The sequence below is a fragment of the Cyprinodon tularosa genome, unplaced genomic scaffold (genome assembly GCF_016077235.1).
Source record: "Cyprinodon tularosa strain WSP-4 unplaced genomic scaffold, ASM1607723v1 ctg757, whole genome shotgun sequence".
NCBI lineage: Eukaryota > Metazoa > Chordata > Actinopteri > Cyprinodontiformes > Cyprinodontidae > Cyprinodon > Cyprinodon tularosa.
The window spans coordinates 1-24,041 of record NW_024039515.1 but is presented as its reverse complement, the minus strand read 5'-3'; the positions used below and the strand labels follow the sequence as shown (position 1 = coordinate 24,041).

Sequence of the window (24,041 nt, the reverse complement as noted above, 5' to 3'; positions counted from 1 at the left end):
TCTCCTCCGTCATCCATTTTTTATTTAGAGGAGGAAAGCGGGGACGAAGATGTTGTGGAAGAGGACGCCAGGGCGGCAGAAGCTTGGTTTGGTGTAGAAGGCTTCCAGCCGTACATGTTTGAGCCCTTGCCTCGCAACGCTGCCAGTTCTGTTAGCTCTACGCCTGCTGAAGACACAGACGTCCATCCCTGTGAACACTGGGACAGAACTCAATGGGAAAGGAAATGATTCTGATTTCGGATTTCAACTGTAGCGTATATTAGCTGCGACATATGAATCAAAATGCTATGACCGAAAACATTTGATTGACAGATGACGGTTGATATATGATTGGCCGAATTTAGGTGTTCAGGCTGACGTAGAACTAACTGGCCTGCAGAAGATAACGGAAAAAACAGATTTAAGACAGGAGTTTTTATTTATTTTTTTTATATATAAATGTTCTAACTTTTGGCACAATATCATCTGATAAAGAGTACATTTATATACATGTTTAAGCCAGAATGATTTGAAAGTGAAATATGACTTGCCTACGAGTTTAAGCGGGTGGAGAGTGACTGAAGCTCTTTGTAGTTTAGTTTTCTGTGAATGCAAAGCTGCTAGAGACAAACCCCAAAATACCTACAGTTGTAAAAGCACTAAAAAGTGTTTTTTTTTTTTTTTTTTACAGTGTGGACTGGATACAGTTACAGCCAAAACATTTCCGATTTTATTTTACAAGCAGTTTCTATTTTTCTTTCCTCTTTACCATTTTTCTCTCCTTTGTTTTATATTTAATGTAAAAAAAAAAAATGCACAATAGAAAATTGATAAATTACAAGGTGCAGTATTTGATACTTCACTTTATTTGATTTCTTTTTTTCTCGCCACACTCTACGATTCCAGTTGTACCAGAAGCACGACAGAGACAAATAGAAGTCATTTGGTCCTTGAAGAGATAACAAGCAGTTCAGGGGTGGCTATCTGTTGTTATACCCATCATATCTGCAGGAGTGCGGCAGTTTGATGCCATATCAAAGAAAACTTAAGCAGTTCAGTTTGCAGCAATCTAAGCTAGATCTGGTTGAACTTTGACCTCTCAGCATTTGGTACAAGCAGAGGCATTCTGACGGGAAACTTTCCCTTTAAACCAATCAGAGGTAGTAAAGATGTCAAATGAAGCTTCCTGTTTTCTAACTGCATGGCACATTGTCTGAATAAACATTTAAGAAGCCAGTCAAACAGTCAAGACTGATTATATGAACATAAACAAGCGCTCTCTTTGTTTCTGTTTGACAGCCCTTCAGGGTTCTAAGGTTTACAAAAGTAGATATTTCATAGAATCATCACAAATTTTTTTTTTTTTGCAAGTATAATAAAGCGTGTTACAAGATCTGAAAGTCGTTGTGAATTTTCTGACAGCCAGGAGGTCAAAAATTCCATATAGGCTCAATCACCCACTAATATTTCTTACTTTTTGTTGCCATGAACAGCTTTTTCTTTTAATTGTCTCTGGATATTTGACAAATTTCCTCGCAGAATCATTAAATTGTTCCCATAAATTAGCTGGTTTCTGGCTCTGACTCTGTTTTTACTCAGAATCTATACATTTTCAGCAGGGTTAACACATAATAAATTGAACTACATGCATTGTCAATGTCAAACTCGTTTATATAGCACATCAGAAGCAACAATTGACCAAAGAGCTTCACAATTACTAGCCTCAATTCTAGTCAGAATATGAGTCTGATGCTGCTCCATAGAGCTGTGATTATGGGGCGTGTTTCGAACGAACCAGGAAAAAAAATGCCTCTGCACTCAATTGGATAGACCTACAACCAATAAGAGCAACGGAGTGCGTGACGTATGTTAAGCGACCAAGGGAGCCAGCTGATAAATTTAACTTTTGCCGAATCCCGTAGGAAGGACGGCAAAAACATCTTTCTTTTGAACAAATGCCTTGATCTCGTTTCTCTGTTCCTCTTTTAAAATTAATTTGCTGTCGATATCTTCTAGAACAGACCTAATAGCAGAATCGACTCACCTCAACTCTCCAGCGGCAGCCATTGTTGTTGTCACCCATGCGCGCTTTGGTGACGTGGTTGATTACGTTACTGTTGATCATCTGTCCATCATCGTATAAAGCCCGCCCTGACAATTTGATTGGCCCGCCAGATATTGGGCAAGCATACCCGCGCTACTATTGAGCAATGCCAGACTGAACTTCCCGACCTGTGGGCGGGACTAAGTTCGGAATGGCACTCAGGCTACACAATTACAACAATAGATTAAAAAATGCAAAAAAACCTAATAAAATCACAATGGCCAAGATTACTAGGATAAAGGACTGATGTCAATTCATGTTTTTATCAGGTAAAAGCAACAAAGAAGCAGCATTTAGTTCCTATGCTCCACTTATCTTTAACAAACTTCCAGAAAACTGTAAAAGTGCGGAAAGCCTGAGTTCCTTTTCATCAAGACTAAAAACACATTTGTTTAGGATTGCCTTCGACTGTTCTAGTTAAACAGTTCAACTGAAACAATTCGTTCAACTTTTTTATTTTCTTTAGTCCAACTGTTTTTAACGTTCTTTCTTGTTTATTTTTTTTCCTACTTGCTTTGATTCTGTTTTATTTTCCTATATTTTAATCATGTAAAGCACTTTGCATTGTCTTTGTATTGAATTGTGCTATAGAAATAAATTTGCTTGCCTTGCCTTGCCTTAGTGCTGCAGGGATGTAGCTCGATGTATAAAGGAATACGATAGTTGAATTGGTGGCGATGGTCAGTGTCAGTGTGTATATTTCAATCTGAAAAACTCAGAAAAGAAATACAATTAGAAGAATTATATTGATACTATTACTTTAGGCTTTGGTGCTCAGACCTTGGCAGGACACATTAGCGCTGAATTTATTTAGCTAGATATACATGAACAGGAGTAAAGAATGGGGGTATTTCCCCCCCAGGCCTGAAACTGGTGGTGGAGTGGAGATAGGTGAAGCTGGTCGGTCCATGCCTTACTGGCTAGTGAGACGTTGTGCTTGAGCTGAATAGAGACGTCCAGTGGACTACATGAGCTTGTACTAGTGCTTCACTCTGGGACCTGGAAGATGAGAGTCCAGCTTGAATAACACAGGTTGCATGAACCTGTCCATGATAAGCAAGCATGAACGACAGTGGAGAGAAAAAACTCCTCTTTGGGAAGAAACCTCTGGCAGAACTGGGCTCAACATGGCGGTCTTCTGCCAGGCCGGTTGATATGAGACAGGGAACGCAGTAAGAGTCGGGGAAGAATGACACTTTGATGAAGCTTTGGCTACGATGGTGGAGAAGGGGATGGAGGTGGGTTGAATCATTTGATGGTGCAACCACAGCCAAGGCTTTGGGTAGAAGACTGAGATGTGGATTTGGCAACCTTTTCAGATGAGTGATGAATGCTGATTGGCTTTTGTGGAGGTGTGTTTTAAAACTAATTGGCTTGTGATGGAGGCGGGTAATGCTAAGTAATCATTTATTCAGTTGAACTTCCAGCTAAGCTCCATTTAACAGCAATCATCAGATCAAGTAGGAACTGCGGCTCTAAAAGCTATAGGAATGGAGGTCTAGAGGCCAGTCTGAACTTGTTGAGCTTCAACTAATTGTATTATGGCTAATTCGAGATTTTAAAGTTTGGTAAAAAAAAAGAAATAAATAAATACAAAATGTACACCTTTTGATCTTCACCTGCCATCAGATTGCATGTGAATTAAAAACAACAGAAGTGATCAGAACACTGCTGGATCCCACCAGCTCAGACTAAATACAGTGTTTTTATTGCTCAAAATGAAACCTCACTATGAGAATGTTTACAACAGCGTGACATTGGTTGTTTGATTATTGCCACTTTTGATCCATTGCTTTGAAAAAGCACGCCTCTACCTGCAGCTTTGCTTTAACTGAGACCTGCTGTCTCATCACTGAGCCTGTCCTTGGTTTAGAAAGTTAGGTTTTGCTAATCAAAAGCATAAAGAGTTTAGAGAAAAGGGTGACAAAAAGAGAAGAAAAAAAAACAGGGCAGCTTTTAAAGTCTGTGTTCAGGATTAAACGTCTAGTTTTACTAGAAGTTTACAGCAGAGACACACGGAAAGTACAGGCCTAATTTACTTTATCCTTCAGGCAAAAATGACCATGTACTGCAGGCAAGTAAGTTTCCAGATACTTTTTTAACCTGGTAGGAGGGATTCAGCAGATTTGCCAACAAAATCAATCAACATGCACAACACTTTCACCACTTAGTAGCTCAGTTACAAAAACAAAGGATGCTATATATGGAGACCACACCCACCATCGCTACTGCAACGCTGTGGTAGTAGACATCAGTGGTGGCTGGCCAATAGAGGGCGCTAGGGTACCGCCCCACCCACCCAATGACTCTGATTAAGATGTTTAAGACATTTTTTTCCCCTATAATTTAATTTAAAATAATTTGAAATATAATATATATTTTCTAGATGTGCAAGATAAATATTTTATCTTTAATGCCTAGTAAACCGTCGTTGTCCATAGACTCTTGTTAAAAGCTGTACATGCGCAGAAGCTCCTCTGCAATACAAAGGTATAGGAGAGCTCAGGTTCACCACAGCTGCGCCATGAGGTGACAGGAAGTGTATTTGCTCACCACTTCCCGCCACAGCGCAGACGTTTTGCGGGTGATTGACAGGTCGAGTCGTGGGAGTCAGAGACGCATTGGAGAGTAAGACACAGAAAAATGGCGTGAGAAACGTCCTTTCCCAGGAGCTGACTTAGCAAGAAGGCTTGGCTAACTGCATGTAGCGAGGCTAAGGCTTTATTCTGATTTCCCTCCCCACGTCAGAATCTGAGCCAGCATGGATAAAGACCGGTACGACTGATTTAAAGCACTTTTTAGAAAAGCCAAAGAAGAATGAACAAACTGGGATTCACATGGAAAGTAATAGAATATAGTCTACTTTTATTAGATGTTTGTTAATTTGCATAGTTGTTCTTAAATAAAAAAAATCCTCAGAAAATAAAGTTTTTATATATAAAAAAAATAGAAAGCTAACTATTAGCTTCTCCATTATTAAACTGGTACATAATTTTTTTAGGTTTGTGACACAATATTGGACCATGCAAAACCTTCACAAAGCCTCAGAAGGGCAAGATGTATTAACCAAAATGCAAACCTGGACATGAAATTATGTTTAGTTTTTGTAAAGTGTTTTTACAATGTTTTTTGTTGTTGGCATTTATATGAATATACTGATGTGATAACTTAGTATACATTTGATTGGTTTTTGGTATATGTCTATTTTGAATTTATAGCCCCCCCTAGAGAAAACTCCTCCAGCCGCCACTGGTAGGAACACTATAAAAACCTTTCAAATTAAAGCTTAAACTCTGTGCTTTTCAATGTTATCAGTAACAGTGGCAGTTTCTGTAATGTAGGAATCCGCCCAAAGCAGCTTCCTGTCAGGATGGCATGAGATTCCCCGTCCCTCAACTTGTACTTTACAGGTGTTACAACAAAATCTGTTTTGACCAGACGGGGTGCTTACATGTATCTCTCAATAGACTTCTTTAGGTTAATCAATAATTCGGTATAATTTTGTTAAGATATTTATCTTTTGATATTAGGTTTAGGTATGAATCCTGTGAAATTCCTGTTAGTGGACAGCAGACTGGTGAGGAAACTCCATCACAGCAGGAGCTTGAGTCACAGATTTTTTTCATTTACCAGCTTTGGGGGGACGTATGCGGCAAAGACAAGGCTTAACGGCATCACTGCTCTACATGACAAACTTAATGAACCATACTGGAGAATAATACGGCTAATTTCATGAAATCAAAAACATAAATTCAGTCCTATTAATAAACCAAATCATGTCCTGAATAGAAGAGTCAAAATTCTAAACATTGGTCTTGGTCATTGTCTGGGAAGGTCTGGTCTTGGATCTGCTTTTCTCCCTCCTTGGTGCTTATTAGCTTTGTACCTTCCAGGCTAAATTCAGCCAATATGGTTTATGTATAATACCAATGTTGGTCTATTAGAATAACAATATCATTAAATGTGTGTTTATATATTTAAGTTGTTGGAAATGTGAGTTAAACATGAACCATTTAGTAGCAAGAATTAAGCTAAAAAGATTATTAAATATCCTTAATCTGAGTTGCATAGTAGAAAAAAAAATACCTTCCTTATTCTGTGATGTCAGGATATGAGAAATTTTATGTGCAACATTTTTAAAAGAAATGTCTGTTTTGGAGAAACATTGACTGTAATATGCCATTGTGCAGCAACTTTGTTTCTATGTATTTTTTTTTTTTCAGTTTTGGGCATGTACAAAAAGTATTCATAACGAGTACAGAGCATGTGTCCAACAACAGCATAACTTATGCATAACACACGGAAGCTTAATGCCCATGAAATCATGCACAGGGCAGTGTGCTGAGGGGGGCAGCGATGCCCCCGGAGGCACCCGGCCTGCATAAAAAGATGTCTTTGTACGAAGCATTAACCTAGATGCTGTTTACTCCCCTCCAATCAACAAGATCAAGATGTCCACAGGAAATGTGAAACTGGAGTAACATCTGTGTTTAAATGAAAAATGAATACAAGAACAAACTTAATAACCAACAATGTCTAATAACAAATGATGGGATAATAACCTATTTTAAATAACAAAAAATACTAATTATAAAACAGTAGTAGGGAAAATTAACAGTTCTTCTGCAGAAAGATGAGCATATCTGCTTTTTCTGGAAGGATACGGGATCTTTCAGGGCTTATGGTGTCTCCAGCCGTGGAGAACACCCTCTCAGATGGGGTGGAGGAAGCCTGCACACAGAGGTATTTTTCAGCCAGTCCAGATAGCAAGGGCAGCGTATCTTGCTTGTTCCACCACCACAGTGTGGCGCTATCCCTGCAGGGGATGGAGGGCAAGCTTTTATAGAGCTGGATTTCCTGATCTACCCTCTGGGCTAAGGAAAGACGGGGCTTTGATTCACAAAGTGACCGCAGCTCGTTGTCTTCCTCCTCGAATAGTTCTTCCAACTTGCGTAACTTGCGTAACTTACGTAACTTACGCAAAAAACGTGACGTAAGTCGTGCTCCTGAGAGCCGGCGCTCTAGGCTCTGGTGCTGCGGGAATCGAAAAAAGAATCGTTCAGCGAGCTGCCAAACGATGCCATGGAATCGGAAAATACGGAACCGGTTCTTAACAGGAACTGGTTTTCGATTCCCATCCCTAATGGGGATGAAGTCTGGAGGAGAACTGATCGTTTCCTCCTGTGAACCCCCTTTATACCAAAACGCTGCCAATACGCCATTATAGAGTAGCTGGAAGTTAGAAACACGTTCAGCGCTCGTCTGGAACACGTCAGATACCTTGATATGCGTTGGAGAGAAGTTCTTGATAAGTTATGCACAAGTTAAGGGCAAATTAGACTTCTGCAACCGCACACATCGAATGTCGCTTGGGTCTGGTCTCAAACAAGTTTGGCTGGTTTGCTTCTGCACCGTCTCTCTGGAATTTCTAGGGACGCACAGCTGTTTGTACTTCCGACTACCTTTCATCGTAGTCGTCCGAGTTCGTTGTTCAATTTTTAAAAATGGCGCCCCCCAGCACCGAATCGAGAAGGACGACCACACAGACAGCCGGAAAGGCATAGCAAGGACCAATCACAGCTGCTTTTAGTCTGCAAGCTCCCGCTTGAGGTTTGCGCAGGTTTGCGACCGTCCGAACAAAATGCTGCCAATACCTCATCATACAGTAGCAGGAAGTTAGAAACAAGTTCAGCGCTCGTCTTGAACATGTCAGATACGTTGATATGCGTTGGAGAGAAGTTCTTGGGAAGTTACGCAGACCTTATGCCCAAGTTAAGGGTAAATTAGACTTCTGCAACCGTACACATCGAATGTCGCTTGGGTCTGGTTGCGAACAAGTTTTGCTGGTATGCTTCTGCACCGTCTGTCTGGAATTTCTAGGAACGCACAGTAGTTTGTACTTCTGACTACCTTTCGTCATAGTTGTCCGTTGTCGTTGTTCAGTTTTCAAAAATGGTGCCCCCCAGACGCCACGACTTATGAGTAACTTACACTTAATGTATGTCAATGATCAAATGACTTACCTGTAACTTATGCCCCACGTGTGGCCTACGCTGGCACGCCGGCGTGTTTTAGCGTGTCTCAGCGTACTTCAGATTTGTGAGCCAGACTGCCAGATTTTTTGTAGGTCAGGCATACGCTGGTCTATATCGTCAGGGTGTGACAGGGGCGTAACTGTGTGGTGGCAGGGTTAGCTTGATTCTTCATCCAACTTAGTTTGTTCAAATATCGTCTGTTAAAAACTCTTCATTTATTGCTCTGACAGAACAACCAGGCAAAGTAATACCAATTAACTTTACTTTAATGACATTTTATTTAACCTATGTTCTATTAATCATGTTATTTCCATCCCAAGAAAACATAAAGTCGTGGATTACCATTTAAAGGTTGATTGATATTATGTATTTAAGATGTGAAACATGAATAAAATGAGTGTTAAGTAACATCTGTTTGATATTAATTGCAACAATATTTCATCTCATCTTTTTTTCCTCAGTAAAGCATGACTTCTTCATATGACAGAGGTGCTTAAGCTGCAGCAGAGAGAAAATTATCAAGCAAAGGCCATTAGAACAACTCCTACCATAAGTGTGAAATGCAAGTTTCCACCTCATGTTGTGTCGCACCTCACTCCCTCTCCAACACTTTTAGTGAAACACATTTTCAGCTTAACAAATGTTTCTGTCTTCCTCTGCAGAATCGCTCACTTAAAAAACAAAAAAAAATCTCTCCCGGTGAATTATGAAGAGAGACTTTAAGGAGTAAGTAAGAGGAGATTAAATGTTTCTCTTTTTGTTCTGATCAACCACAGCGATGACAGAAAAACCTTGGCATGTAATCCACCTGCAGCTGTCAAAGGAAAAAAATATGTGTTGAACCTGCTAAAAAAAGAAGAAAACTGTGAAAGAAAAATTACTATTTATTTTTTCAGGGTAAGCAGCTCAGATTGCGGGAAATTTGGGGAGATGTGGGCTGAGGGCGAATTTTATGGAAGCTGAAGTAGGTGACAGTTCAATCCAGGAGCTGGAAACGTAGGAAGTGACTAAGGCCCCGTCCACACGAAGTCAAAACGAACACGAAACGCTGATATTTTCCAAAACGTTTGCCGTAAAGACGGAGACGTAAAATAAATGTGAGCGTCCACACGAATGCATGAAAACGCTGCAAAATGTATGCCAGGCCTGTAAGTGGCGCTGTGGTGCCAAAGCAAAAATAAGCGACGAAATGTAGGGCATGCGCACTAATATTTATACATGGTTGCCCTGCGGGTCTATTTTCGTGGTTAAGTCAAATTCAGGTGCTGAACTATGTGGTCGATATTGCTCTGTTCTTCCTGGAGATATTCCAGAAGAAGAAGATTCTGTTGTAAGCCCGACCAGCCGACAGCAGGGTGAGTAGCATTAGCAGCAACGGCGCCATTGTTGTTGTGATGTGTCGCGCTTGCGTGTTTAGAGGCGACGCTATGACGCATGCGTGTAAAAAAAAAAATGCGGTTAGGGTGTAAAGATGGAAATGCGAATACGGCGTTTCAGAATCTTCCCACTCTGAAGGGTGAATAAAAAAATGATCGTTTACAGACCCCCGAAACGCCGGCTTCGTGTGGATGAGAGGCTGGTTTGGTGAAAAATTTGTGCGTTTAGGCCAGGGTTTGTCTTCGTGTGGACGGGGCCTAAAGTGGTTTAGGAGAGAAAAGGATGTGAGTGTGTGTGTGTGTGGGGGGGGTTTGGGGCGTGCAGAGGGAAGGCTTCTTAGCAGATCTTGAAATTTAAAAATGTATTTTTCCAAGTCTGCAGCTTTTTTTTCTTGCTACTTTTATTATTTCAAAATCAGAAACGAGTCACATTAATGCAGCATTTGTCTTTTACGGAAAAAGACGAGTTAAATATAAACATTTAAAACCTCAGCTGCTGATTTAGCGACCCAAGGCTGGGGATAAAAAACGAGGAGTGGTTTATGTCAGGTCGTTTTAAAAGGTGAAAACTAATCTCCAGGGGAAGTAAAACACGCTTAAATATGAAGTCTCTGCGGAAATGAACACGCTTTTGCTTTTTTTCTTTTGTAGTTTCTTAAGAGCAATGAAAATCGTTTAAAAATTATTTTATTTTGACATTTTGTACACACAAGTGTATACAAAAAGAAATTTTGTTTTGTACACCTCTATAGAAATTTTCATTTTTTAAAGTGCAGCCTTGATAAAGGTGAGCAGCAGTGATAAATAAAAAAATCACTGTGGTGAAAAATGCACCAAAAATGCAGATGGTTCATTTTTTTGCATCTTTTTTTTTGGACTACTCATATTTAGTTTAATGATCTATACTCTAACACCTCTTCACCTCTCCAAAGACGTCTTTCTTATTAGTTTTAAAGATCTGTGTTGGTCTATAAAACTCTGCATTGATGGGCAAACACAGAACTTTATTGCCTGGGCACCTCAGCTTAGTCTGTGGTACAATTAAAAACGTTTAAACGGAGGGAGAATGTGCCGCAGAGGCAAAGGTTGCTAATGCAATGCCAGCTACTGCTGTATATAGACAACAAGAAGCCTGAATTCAAATCAGCTCCTCTGCTCACATGTTTGACTCCTTCTGTAGCAATAATTGGAGAAACAAGTCCTCGGTGTCCCCTTTCCCCTGACAATCTGCACAAAGAACTCCCAGAAGCAGACCACCGCTCCTCCAGCCAGCTCATTGTGCATTCTAAGGATTGTTGCTCATGAATTTTTATGAAGTCATCTCAAGTAGTGTGCAAAGTTCAGCCTCTGAATTAGACAATGGTGTTTTCCACTAATCTTCTTATTAAAGAGGAGAATAAACGGAGGGACACCGCTACTAAAAGACAAGAATGTAACCTTTAAAAAGAGGCGGGTTCAAATTCGGAGCTCTGGAAAGTGACAAGACTGTGAATTCTTGATAAAGCGGATGAAAAGATGAAATAAAGTGCATTTTAGGTCAAATCCGGTTTCTCTAAAGCCTTTTGTGATCCAATAGCATGTACCACTAAGACATACAGTAGTTTATGTCACTAAGTTATTGCTCCCACATACAAGGACTTACAGTTTAGGTCAAGTCTTTATCCTATAGGGGAAGATTTTATGAGTAGGACGAACAGCTGGAGTTTGTGGGATTTAAAAAGAAGCATTTTGCCAAAAGAAATGAAAAATATATGCATTTCTGGATGAATATAGAGGTTCTGGAACTAGAGTCATTATAGAGGAAAAAAATAAACAGCAAAGGTTAGGTGCAATCCCAGGTGACATTGAGAAAAACTACTCCAGCTTCTGCAAAGTAGAGCTAAAGGTCATGAATCTCTCCATGGTTTGCGGCTCAGTGCTTCTTGAAAACTCGCAAATAACTTTGCAAGATCCAAAAATCCAATAAAATCAAAATTGCGCATCAAAAAACTATTTTGGATCTTTTATGGTTTCGGGAAAACATATAAAGGAAACTTTAGAAACTTTGGCAGAATTTCGTAGAGTTTGTTCTTCGCATTAAATCAGCTTTTAACTCCATTTAAAACAACCACAATGGGGAATATAGATCAGGGAAGTAAAGAAATAATCGACTCATAATTGCTGATTAATAAAAAGAAAGGAATACTTTTTGTAAATGAAAACGTGAAAAAATGCAATCCAGGAATTAAACTTAAAAAAAAACGTATTTAACAAAAAAAGATTCCATTTTTTTTTCAATTAATAAAAAACATCTGCATTTTTCTTTTATGAATTGTATATTTTAAAATTCTATTTTTCAAATTTTCTCATTTTCATTTTGAGCTTTGCATTCTGTTCAGAACATTTGAAGTGAAGTGAAGAAGAGCTTTAAAACAACATCTGAAAAGAATGTAAATCTTACAACTCAGTCTCAAAAACATGAATTTGAAAAATAATATTTGGAAATATAAAACCTGGCGAGGAAACAAAACATGAAAAAATATTAAAAAAGAAGAAAAACATCTCAGAAAACAGTAAATCTACTCTTAAAACCTTTTTGTTTGTGAAAAAGTTTCTGGATTACATTTATTCACTTTTTTATTTTCAAAGTTTTATTGACACAACGTGATCTTTGCTTGCAAGATTGTTGGAACAAAATTCACTCCATACATCTGCTGCTGTTATTTTCTTTGGTTTGTTGTTGCAAACTTGTGTTGGACCCTCTCAAAAAGCAGCCAAAACTTCTAAAAAAATATATTTTTTAGGATCTTAAAAGACTTCCATGGGATTCATGGTGAATAAAGTCCAGCCCTCACAAACAGATACCTGCTGAGGTTTATGGGGTTTATGTTTTCTTCTGTGTCTCTCGCTGAGTTTAGTAAAAACCCAACCTGAGAAGTTGAATATTTTTTGCATCTTGTTGCTATGTTGGTTCTGGGATGTATGGGTGCATTCATAGTTTGTGTGAAAGTATAAATATGCATCGATCTATTATTATCTGTATTAGAGAAGCCATGATGCAGCTTTGTTCTCTTTAATTGACATAATTCCGACCACACTAGCATATAAAATGAACATTGGGCTTTGAATCAGCCAAGTGCTTGTAATGTAATAAGCAGCCTCTTCTAAATGGAGCCTTGACTCCATTTAAAAGAGGGCAGAAAATATGTGTGCACTCTTGCTTAAGGCTTTCATCTTGCATATAAATCATTCCAACTCAAAGTGGGTGTTTGAGCGGCACAGATTTCAGGTCTTGGGGCGCAACGCTGCATCACCGGCCAAGTCTCCATTAATGACAGAGCTGTGCCTTGACAGCATGCTGTAAATTAAGCCAATTCTTAATATTCTGAGAGCTGATAAATGTTGGCATGGAGGCTTCTCTGGCTGTTTTTGGAAGCCTCATATGTGATGCTATGTGTTTTATTTTATTTTTCCTCTACCCTTTCTATTTCCTGCTCTCTGTTCTGTCCAGATACCACGGCAGCTGAATCCCCTGGCTCTGTACAGGTGTGAGCAGTCAGTGCTGGATCAGTGCCATGCCCACCTGTCACTGCACCACAACGTGGGCATGGAGCCCTCCACTCGGGCGCTGGGAGGTTCGGGACCAGCCTTGTACCACCCGGGCCTAATGGCTGCCCTCCCCTCCGAGCCTGTGCTGCCTTGCCCCCAGACTCACTCCCACCACCGGTGAGCCGTGCACACCGAGAGGCTCTCAACTCCTGTATTTGTGCAACACAGAGTCAGCGAACTGCTCAAAGGAAATAAAAGGTTGTGTGGGAGGAAACTGGGACTGGTAACGAAGCAAAGGAGAGAGCTAATCTACCGCAGAGCATCCAGGATCCAGGGTAATGAAAAGAAAACAGTTTTTTTTATCAGGAATAAAAGGGGTGCAGCTGTATTGATCGGTGAGAATCTGATCTACATGGCCCCACATCTCCTCAATTAGCAAAGGAGGCTGATGAGTAACACGGCTCCCCAAGTCCTACGTTCCTGCCAGGGGGAATAAGGATAGTATTTTAATGATTTGTTAATCTTAATAAACACATTTCCTCGACTTCTCATAATCTTGGGCAGCTCTCCGCTGCGCAAGTAATGAAATGATTAATGCTACTTGCAGAGTCTGGTAGCAGAGCAAATGAAAGAGTGGCCAAGCTGAAAGTTTCTTCTGCTCGACTTAACCCCCCCCCCCCCCGACTGGCATCATTTGTTTGTTTTTTATCCATAAAACCAGGGAAAAAAACATAACAAAGAGTCTGAATATAGCAGACAGTAAAGGCTAATTTAAAGTGTACAGCCTCCACAGATTCAAGTCTGATTTTTATGCTATTATGATGTGATGTTGAACCCGTTCAGATTCGTTCATCACAGCGGAGGAACTTTCCACCAGGAAGCTGCACTGCGACACTTAGATATTTACTTTTCATCGCTCATTTAAATCACTTTTGTGGTTAATGGTTTTGGATTCCATAACGCCTTATTAGACGAATTATCTAACTGTGCGCTCTTAAAGCTACATGTGTGATCTCTTTTTATTTGTTTTTTTTACAAGACGTTGCAATATGCGGTAAATAAAACTGTGGTAAATGATCAGTAACAGTGTCGTTCATCAACATGCTTCGACCCCAACAACTGTCTGCTGTGTTTAGACAACTGCGGAGGTGGGTGGAAGAACAGGAGCGCCGCGCTGGAGGCAAGACTGTTTAACAACAGTATGTCTTGTTTTTGCATTAGAGACTGACCCCCAATGGTTACTCTTACTTGTTTTTTTTCTTCTTCTCCTGTGACTGTGTGACCGTTTTCTGATGTAATAAAGTAAACTGGACTCTAAGAGCTTCAGGACTTTTTTTATTTGCGTCCACATAAGAAACTGTAAACTTTTACTGTTTTAAAATAACAGACAGTTAATTTTAAAGGTATTTGTTCTCCCTCTGTTTTGCCACAGTTTATCACATTAAAACTATTTAGTTTTACTGCTTTTCTGTAAAGTAGAATGGTAACAATACCTCATGTTCAGCAGGGGTGGATGTAGGAAATTTGGGACCCTAGGCAAAGACAGGCAGGGGGCCCTCTGAATTGAAAAGAGAACACATTAAACAGACCCATTATACAGATACAGGAATTTTTATATAATAGACATGTCCCTCTCTTCTTGTTCCTTTTGTTGTTGTTTTCCTCTCCTGTGTTTCCAAAAAGGCCAAAGTAAATAACCCAGTCCTTATTTTCACTGTAGACAAGCCATGATCTGCTTATCTGTTCTCCATTTTTCATTTGGATTAAATAATAGCTGCATGAATCAATACAGCAGACAAAATAGAGGAGAGCAGGAGGCGGGGTTACCAATCTACTTGCTCTGGAGAGCAGAGTTTGCTGCTTTTACATGTCGCCACTAAAAGTCCCCAGATTTGGCGCTAGCCGCTTTTCTTTTAGAATAAAATTTCTAGAGGGATCTGAAAAGTCGCTAAGTTGCTAAATATAGCGACAGAAGTTTTAAGTTAGCAACACTGCTCTTCGCATTGTTTGTTTTCAAATAGTTTGCTGCAGTCTGTTTGGACCTTTCTGAACATGTGCAGCAAATGGACTGATCCAATATGGTGGACACTGAAGGAGGGGGCCTGAGAAACAATTAATATCATCACCATTCTGATGGTATTTTAACGAAAGGATTTTTCTCAAAAATATAATTAATCTGCACAAATAAGTAATAGCTGTATTAACCATACATGTAAAATAAGTTTTATGGGGCCCCCAGGAATGTGGGGCCCTAGGCAGCTGCCTACTTCTGCCTAGTGGTAAATCCGCTGCTCATGTTCAGCATTTAGTACAAATAAACCTGTAGCAGAGAGCAGCTTGCATTTAGCAGCTCCTTTCTTAGGTTCAAGTCACCTCAATTGAAAAAATATTTACTTTATGATGAAGGACATTTCTATGCAGTGCTTCATAGGGATTGTTTTTTTTTCCCCAGCAAGTTATTGCAGATGTAAGCAGGAAGGATCCCCCACAGCAGCCTGTCTGGATCTGGATCCGATGAAGAGGATGCTCACTGTTGTCCAGAAAGTTCTTCGTTTTATTGAAGAATTCATCTTTGTAAATTCATCTCCAGAAGTTCCAGAATAGTTCCTCTCTTCAGCTTGACAGAAAGACACTGAAGTAGGTGATATGATCCTGCAGCCATGTTTCAGTGAAAAACAAAACATTGCTCCTTTCAAGAAAAGTTAAAAAACAATCCACTGGCCTTTTTTTTTCCCCAAGTTCCTCCCATCCAGGAAGCTTTTTCAATTCAAAATGTTAGAAACAGCGTTGAGTTCCAGGTTTTATAGAGTGGACCAAAAAAGCCTTGTTTTGCTTTAGAGAACATGCAAATTGAAATTGAAACGGGTCCATGCCTTTGGAATGGGGGTCGTTTGGCTTCTTTGTTAGCCTGCAATCAGCCAAAACTACATATTATTGAGGTGGGTGCGAACACATCTTCAGCGCCCCCCCATCCCTCCACCACCCGTCTCATACAACTTTCACTCTTTAGTCATGCACTTACAAAATACAGTAGTCATATTATAGAATTTGTCTTATGTTGCACATTATATCAGATGATCATTTCATTAATAACCAAATAAGAAGTTTAATAAAGTACAAATATACAACAGCAGTGGCACTCAGTGCTCAACATTTTCTGTAGCGCAAATATGAAATCTTAACAGCCTGGACAGCATGTCGGAGTTTTAACATTTATGACATTTAAACTGCCCATTTGTCAAGTATAGCATCAAATGATATAGATTGTGCCACACTGTTTTCAATAGAAATCACTGCTAACTGGGACAAGTGATCGTTGCTCATATTTGAGCAAAGGTATATTTTGATGAGCTTCAGCTTGCTAAATGATCTCTCTGCTGATGCAGCTGTCAGAGGCATGGTATATTACTTGAATGTTGTCTATTGAAAAAAACTCAATTAATGAAAATAGTTTTTTAAATTGTTATTGAGTCAGATATGTGGCGGAAAATCTTTGATTTGTCTAAAGGTTTTTATCTGTTACTGTGTAAATGGGTTTGGCTGTAATTTAAGGACAGATTCTAATATTTCTGCAGTGTGGGCACTATAAATCTGATAGGATTTTTATTTTTTTATTGTTATTTTGCACAATTTGCTTAACTAAGTATTTTTTGTCTTTGAATAATAGATATTTTGCAGAAAATTTGTTATACATAAATTGTTTGGATTTACGCATATCTTTCTACCCCTTTTATAGAATAGAATAGAATAGAATAGAATAGAATAGAAAATCCCTTTATTGTCCCACAATGGGGAAATTCTGGTATTTACAGCAGCAAAAGGATTATTGAATACAATTTTTCACAGAAATATGAACCTCAGAAAAATGTATAAGAATAACATAATAGTGAAGAGATAAAAGATAAACAATAAAGTCCTGTACTGTTAAGTGTTTTAAAAATATAAAACTGTGCACCTGGAGAATAAATAACCAATATATGGACATTTTTACAGTAATGGATATTTGAAAATAGCAGCAACATCAGAGATTTTGCAAAAGGCCAGCAGCATGTTATTTAACTGACTATAGTTTATATCATTACATTGATTTTTATGTGTTCATGCTCCCAGTGGTTGGCACCTTTATTCCACTCTGGATTCTCATGAGTGACGTCTTTGATCACTTTACAATAAAAAAATAAATAAAAAATAAACAATTTTATAAAAGTTCAGTATTCATTCTTCCCACCAAAGCGCAAGGGGGAGCCTAATTCGAGAACTCGCGAGAACTTCGGCGGATGGTCACAAGAACTTCTACAGCGCCGGCGGGAGTGTTTATCTTCCAAAACAACAATGGTGCGTCTGCAAGATATCTTGCTCACAGACATGGATCTAGAGTTGCTAGACACTGAAGGGGAAAAGGTTCTGCAAACAGACAAAGGAGGATGCATAGGTTGTCTATTGTAGTTGTTCCTCTGTTTTTAAAAATGCCACGCCCCAGCACCGAATCGAGAAGGACGACCACACAGACAGCCGGAAAGGCATACCAAGGAACAATCACGGCTTATTTTAGTCTGCGCACTTCCGCTTGAGGATGGAAGGTGAAGGATCAGAGGGGCGCATAATCAGTGCCGTCACTCTGTTATTGATCATTTTATGCTGTTAAATATAGACGATGCCAACTAGAAAAATAATTTCTGACTTTTTTGCGCCACTACCTACAATACCACATACACTATATTGCCAAAAGTATTTGCTCACCTGCCTTGACTCACATATGAGCTTAAGTGACATCCCGTTCCTAATCCATAGGGTTCAATATGACGTCGGTCCACCCTTTGCAGCTAGAACAGCTTCAACTCTTCTGGGAAGGCTGTCCACAAGGTTTAGGAGTGTGTTTATGGGAATTTTTGACCATTCTTCCAGAAGCGCATTTGTGAGGTCGCACACTGATGTTGGACGAGAAGGCCTGGCTCTCAGTCTCCGCTCTAATTCATCCCAAAGGTGTTCTATCGGGTTGAGGTCAGGACTCTGTGCAGGCCAGTCAAGTTCATCCACACCAGACTCTGTCATCCATGTCTTTATGGACCTTGCTTTGTGCACTGGTGCACAGTCATGTTGGAAGAGGAAGGGGCCAGCTCCAAACTGTTCCCACAAAGTTGGGAGCATGGAATTGTCCAAAATGTCTTGGTATGCTGAAGCATTCAGAGTTCCTTTCACTGGAACTAAGGGGCCAAGCCCAGCTCCTGAAAAACAACCCCACACCATAATCCCCCCTCCACCAAACTTTACACTTGGCACAATGCAGTCAGACAAGTACCGTTCTCCTGGCAACCGCCAAACCCAGACCCGTCCATCAGATTGCCAGATGGAGAAGCGCGATTCGTCACTCCAGAGAACGCGTCTCCACTGCTCTAGAGTCCAGTGGCGGCGTGCTTTACACCACCGCATCCGACGCTTTGCATTGCACTTGGTGATGTATGGCTTGGATGCAGCTGCTCGACCATGGAAACCCATTCCATGAAGCTCTCTGCGCACTGTTCTATAGCTAATCTGAAGGCCACATGAAGTTTGGAGGTCTGTAGTGATTGACTCTGCAGAAAGTTGGCGACCTCTTCGCACTATGCGCGTCAGCATCCGCTGACCCCGCTCCGTCAGTTTACGTGGCCTACCACTTCGTGGCTGAGTTGCTGTCGTTCCCAAACACTTCCATTTTCTTATAATACAGCTGACAGTTGACTGTGGAATATTTAGGAGCGAGGAAATTTCACGACTGGATTTGTTGCACAGGTGGCATCCTATCACAGTTCCACGCTGGAATTCACTGAGCTCCTGAGAGCGACCCATTCTTTCACAAATGTTTGTAAAAACAGTCTGCATGCCTAGGTGCTTGAATTTATACACCTGTGGCCATGGAAGTGATTGGAACACCTGATTCCAATAATTTGGATGGGTGAGCAAATACTTTTGGCAATATAGTGTACCTGCAAACTGAAATGGACCCGTTTCACTTCACAAAAACAAGGCTTTGTTGGCCTACTGTATAAAGCCTAATTTCTGTTTCTCACATTTTGAATCGAAAAAGCTTCCTGGATGGGAAGCGAAACGTCTCCAAACTTGGAAACAAAGTCCAATGGATTGTTTTTTTTTTACTGTTTTGTAATGACTATAACCTGGATGACTGAGAATCTTCACCAGCACATAACACTGCATTCCTCAGTCCTTTCCAGGTTGGAGTTCTTTCAACTAGTTGTCTAAACTTCTCACTTTGTCCATAATGACTGACGGGAGAGTAGCATCCCCACAGCATAATAGTGCCACCGCATGCTACACAGTGGGGACGGTTAATTCAGGTAAAACATACTATTAGTTTTCTGACACATAACATTTTACATGCAAGACAGCGAAGGCAGAAGCCTGTTGGCCTCTAATGTCAAACCTTATGATGTCTTCACACAAAATGTGTGTTTAGCATCAAAAAAGACATCTAATGCCTCATCTTGGAAACGTGCAAGTTAAAGTTATGGAGAAAATACATTTATTTGTTACACAGTGATAATTATATTATTAAAAAACTGAATGGTGGCTCAGATAGTAAAGGAAAGATCACTTATGGAAATATTTTGGTATCAAAAACAGGAAGAGCTGTCCTGTTAAGTCTGATGCTTGATCGTTTTATTTATCATCACTCATAGTAGCAAATGTTTAAGAGTTTAAGGAGAACTAATTTAGAAGCTCTTCTTGTTGCTGAAAAAAAGCAAGAGGTTTGTTTTTAAAACAATCTTACATCACAGATCTTGAATTGAATCAGTGAAATTTTAAGCAAAGAAACTGTCTCAGGTGGATCCATGTAGGGCAGCAGAACATCAGCAAGTAGGATCTTCATGTGTATAAACACGAAGGTTTGTATTTAATGCCTGATGAAATAACAATCAAATGAAATGAACAAAAACAAAAACACAGGACTGCCTGCTGTGTGGGAGGAAACCAAACCAGTTTGATATGCCAACAGCAGTCATGTTTGAGGACTGGAAAAACAGCAGCCTCAGCTGTTACTACATCTCAGTCTCAACATGTTTAACACACAAATCATTTCATCTGAAATAAAAATCCCTACTTCCTTTGCTTTTTTATGTATATATTTACATTTTTAAATTTAATTACATTTTTTATTATTATTATTATTATTATTACACTTTTTATTATACTTCCTTGCTTTCTGATATAAACTATACCCTAAAAAAAGCTTATTTCATTCAGCCTCTCTATAAAATGGGAACAAGAAGAGAGGAGGAAATGTCATGAAAATAAAGCAGGTGTATTGATCTCCCTAACTGGTGACAAGAATTGTCAAAGTTGGGTGGAGGTTTTTGAGGACCCAAATGCAGAGGTGAGTTTTGAAGATTTAAGAAACATCCAGAGGGAATCGGGCAAAAATATCAAATACTGATCACCAAGAAACAAGAAAACCTCAGGAAAAACATGCATAGTGAGCAAGGAGCCAATGTAGCAACATTACAACGACAAGGATCCAGCCAACAGTGACTGAACATGAGGTGTATTAATGGGAGACTGAACAAAAACCAGGCTAATCAGCAGATTGGGAGCAGGTGTGGACAGAGGAGTCTAGAAGGGAGCTAGGCAAAAAAGACTGACACAAAAGGGCAACAGAGGGCAAACAACAACATACCTTAGAACTAAAATACAATCACCATGACTAGAATAACACAAAATGGAAATAAAACCAATAAACTAGAAAACACAGAAAGACATGAATCAAAGTACAAATGAAAAATCTAAAAAGAATACTTAAACAACAATTTCAATCTGAAAAAGAAAAAAGACAATTAGAAGAAATGTACTGATATAATTACTTAATGTTTGGTGCTCAGACCTCAGCAGGAAACATAGCGCTTAATTTTGATGAATATGCATGAACAGGAGCAAAGAAAAGGACTGTTTCCCTCCCAGGCCTGAAACTGGTGGTGGAGTGGAGATAGATGAAGTTGGTCAGTCTGTAGACTGCTGGTTAGCGAGACAGTATGCTGAGCTTTATGGGGTGATGCAGTGGACTGCGTGAGCTGATACTAGAGCTTCACTCAGGGTACTGGAAGATGGAAGTCCAGTTGGATAACACAGGTTGAGAGAACCTGTCCATGATGAGCAAGCATGAAGCAACAGTGGAGAGGAAAAACTCCCCATTGGGAAGAAACCTCTGGCAGAACCAGGTTCAACATGGCGGTCCTCTGCCGGACTGGTTGAAATGAGACGCGGAATGCAGTAAGAGTCCAGGAGGAATGAAACTCTGATGAAGTTTTAGCTACAATGATGCAGGAGGGGCTGGAGGCGGGTTGAAACGGGGTCATCTGAATAAAGTCACCACCTGCACACAGGAGCAGACAAGTTGTGAATCGGAGGCCTTTTAAGATGCACTTTGGATGCCGATTGGCTTTCGTGGAGGTGTGGTTCCAAGCTGATTGGCTGTGTCGCAGGCGGATGTAGGAGAGCAATCAATTTCTTCAGTTGAACTTCCGCATAGGCTCCAGAAAGTGCATAATAATTACATAAACACTGCCATAGTTATAACTGAAAAAAATTTAATAAACGGAAGTATGATAAATATGGGTGAATTACTTATTCTCTTGGCACTAACCCTGTACTGAAAAAGAAAAAAAAAAAATCCTATCTCCAACAGAATAAAAGCAAAACGTCTGGAACATCCTGGACAGATCACCAGTCTATGGCTGGGCAACACAGAGACATGCAGTTTAGAGACACAGATTAATCTGATATTCATGTTTTCGGACCCTTGGGAGGAGCCAGAGCACCCAAAGAGAATTCAAACATGTACATGCAAACTGCTATTCAATTCATTTCAATTTATTTCTGTTTATTAACACCTTTTGTTAGATCTTCATCAGCATCATAAGTACATTTGGAGCTAATTTCATTCAACTGAAGGTCAGATATTCTGACTCCTCTTATTTCTCCAGTTCATAGCCCCGCCCGCATGTCCTCCTGTGTTTGTGAGAGACTGGGCAAGCGCTTTAAAATTCCTCCTCAGTCCCAGGAAGTTACTGGCTTTGCCCTTCTAATTTTTTAATAAGCAAAATGCTAAAAGTTTATAACTTAAGTTTCTTTCAGAGAGTCAGGGGACAGAAAACAAGTGTTGCATTCAAAGTAGGGCAGGTAAACTGCTTAAATCAGTTTGTGCTTAAAATTCTGCAAGATTTAATGTTTCATCAGTTTAATGCTTGCAGAATATATGATAAAAAGGACTAGATTTTTTTTAGTGAAATTCTGTCACAGATTCCTGTAAGTATTATGATAATTACAAGGGAAAAATAAGCTAAATAGTTTCTACAGATTATATTATATATTATATTTAAGACATAAAGTTCTTTTTTTGTTTTACAGAGAAAGTAAGTAGCTGCAATGAATTATGCATACTGTTAATACACTTACAAATTATAAGCTGTCTTCCACAGCATCTTTAGCATCTTAAAAAAAAGAGTCTGGGCCAATGGCTGTTCCAGGATTTCTGAAGGTGAGAGAACTTTTACTTACTGGAAGTGACATACAGTAGCAGCCATTCAACATGGCCCTTCCCAGTCAAAAACCAGCCGAATGGCAGCCCACTTCCCTCCAACTCCCAGCAGAATCTCCTCCAAACTTCCAGCCACTGGAGTGACCCCCTCTTGCCTATTTTTTACTCTGGCTCCACCCTTTCATTGAATTACAGGTTCAGACAAGGAAAAGGCGCTTATCTTTAGATGTTAATGTCCACAAATCATAACAGAAAGAATATTTTAGTACTAATATTGATATTTGTAAAGGAATTGTAGGGAACCAGCCAAGGGTCCATCAAGGAAAGTGTGGAAATGTTGAATGGCTGCTACTGTATTTTGCCGTGTTATCTAATCACTGCTCTACATTTATTGCTGCTTACCTCAATAGACCGAGGCTCAAACCTTAAAGGAATAGTACACCCAAAACAGGATTAGCCTTCATTTTCTACTCACCCCCATGCTGAACAACACTCTGGAGTACTTTTTTGATATCTCAAATGCATCTGGAGATCTGGGAGGCTTCTTGCTGTCTGCTGACATTCAAATAATAGAGGTCTATTGTGCCCGAGACAGAAAGGTCCATAAAAGTCCACAAAAAACGTGTCAATATTCCTCCATACTGCTCGTCCAATGTATTCCAAGTGTCCTGAGTGGGTAGCGTCCAGAATTTACTCGAAACGAAGTCATTTAGAATGTTTTTAGAGCATAAACAGTAGTGTATAGGATTTCCTGAAAGCGCGCACATGCGCGTTCACGACGCTACGGAAGCCGGCAGACCAAACCAGATGAAAGTGCGCATTCAGCGTCTGCTCTGCCGATAATGCAGGCGTAGAAGAAGAAATGTGCTGTTTACCTGTGCAAAGAAAGAAACAACGAAAGAAAAATGTCTGAGGACTTCAGTGTTGAGGAAGAGCATGAGTTCTTTGCCGAGCTGAATGTGCTGGTTTTGTCTGCCGGTTTCCGTAGCGTCGGGATCGCGCATGTGCAGATTCGAACGGGAAGCGGAAGTTTATAAGCGGTTGTGATGTATCGGAAAAAATAGTTCTGGGATTTACAAAATGCTAAATAAAACACAGGAACGGTTTTTCTTCACGAAACTTTTTTTGGAACGTCATTGAACAGGGCTGACGACCCAGTGAGTAGCATATTTAAAAAAAAAGAACGTTTAAGGTTGTTTTAAGGACATTATCGGACATGCACTATGGAAGCCATTCTGAAGCAGCCAGGGGGGGATTCTGCATGAGCCAAAAAGCAGAGACAGGACCAATTGTCAAAATTTTGGTGTCGATCATTCGATTTCATCCTGGACACTACAGAAAATGGGCTAAAAGTGTTAAAAACCGGAATTCTCCTTTAATATAGCGGTTTATTTTACTTCCCTTGCATGATGTGAGATAGAGCTGCTCCTCACTTTTCTCCTACACATGCATTTGTTTTCAAAAGGAAACAATGAGATTACTAATTATGTGGG

The 24,041-nt window shown here is 39.8% G+C and overlaps 1 protein-coding gene across 2 annotated transcripts in view; it reads left to right on the top strand.

Moving 5' to 3' along the window:
* Positions 1-14,340, top strand: part of LOC119773296 (leucine-rich repeat transmembrane neuronal protein 4) — a 128,965-nt gene extending 114,625 nt beyond the window's left edge. The window contains exon 3 of one of the 2 annotated variants that reach the window (XM_038270235.1): positions 12,985-14,340. In XM_038270235.1, the coding sequence (XP_038126163.1) occupies positions 12,985-13,203 (219 nt within the window). In that variant the 3' untranslated portion in view covers positions 13,204-14,340. The remainder of the gene's footprint in view (positions 1-12,984) is intronic. The other variant, XM_038270236.1, reaches the window with a different exon arrangement.
* The last annotated feature ends 9,701 nt before the right edge of the window (positions 14,341-24,041 follow it).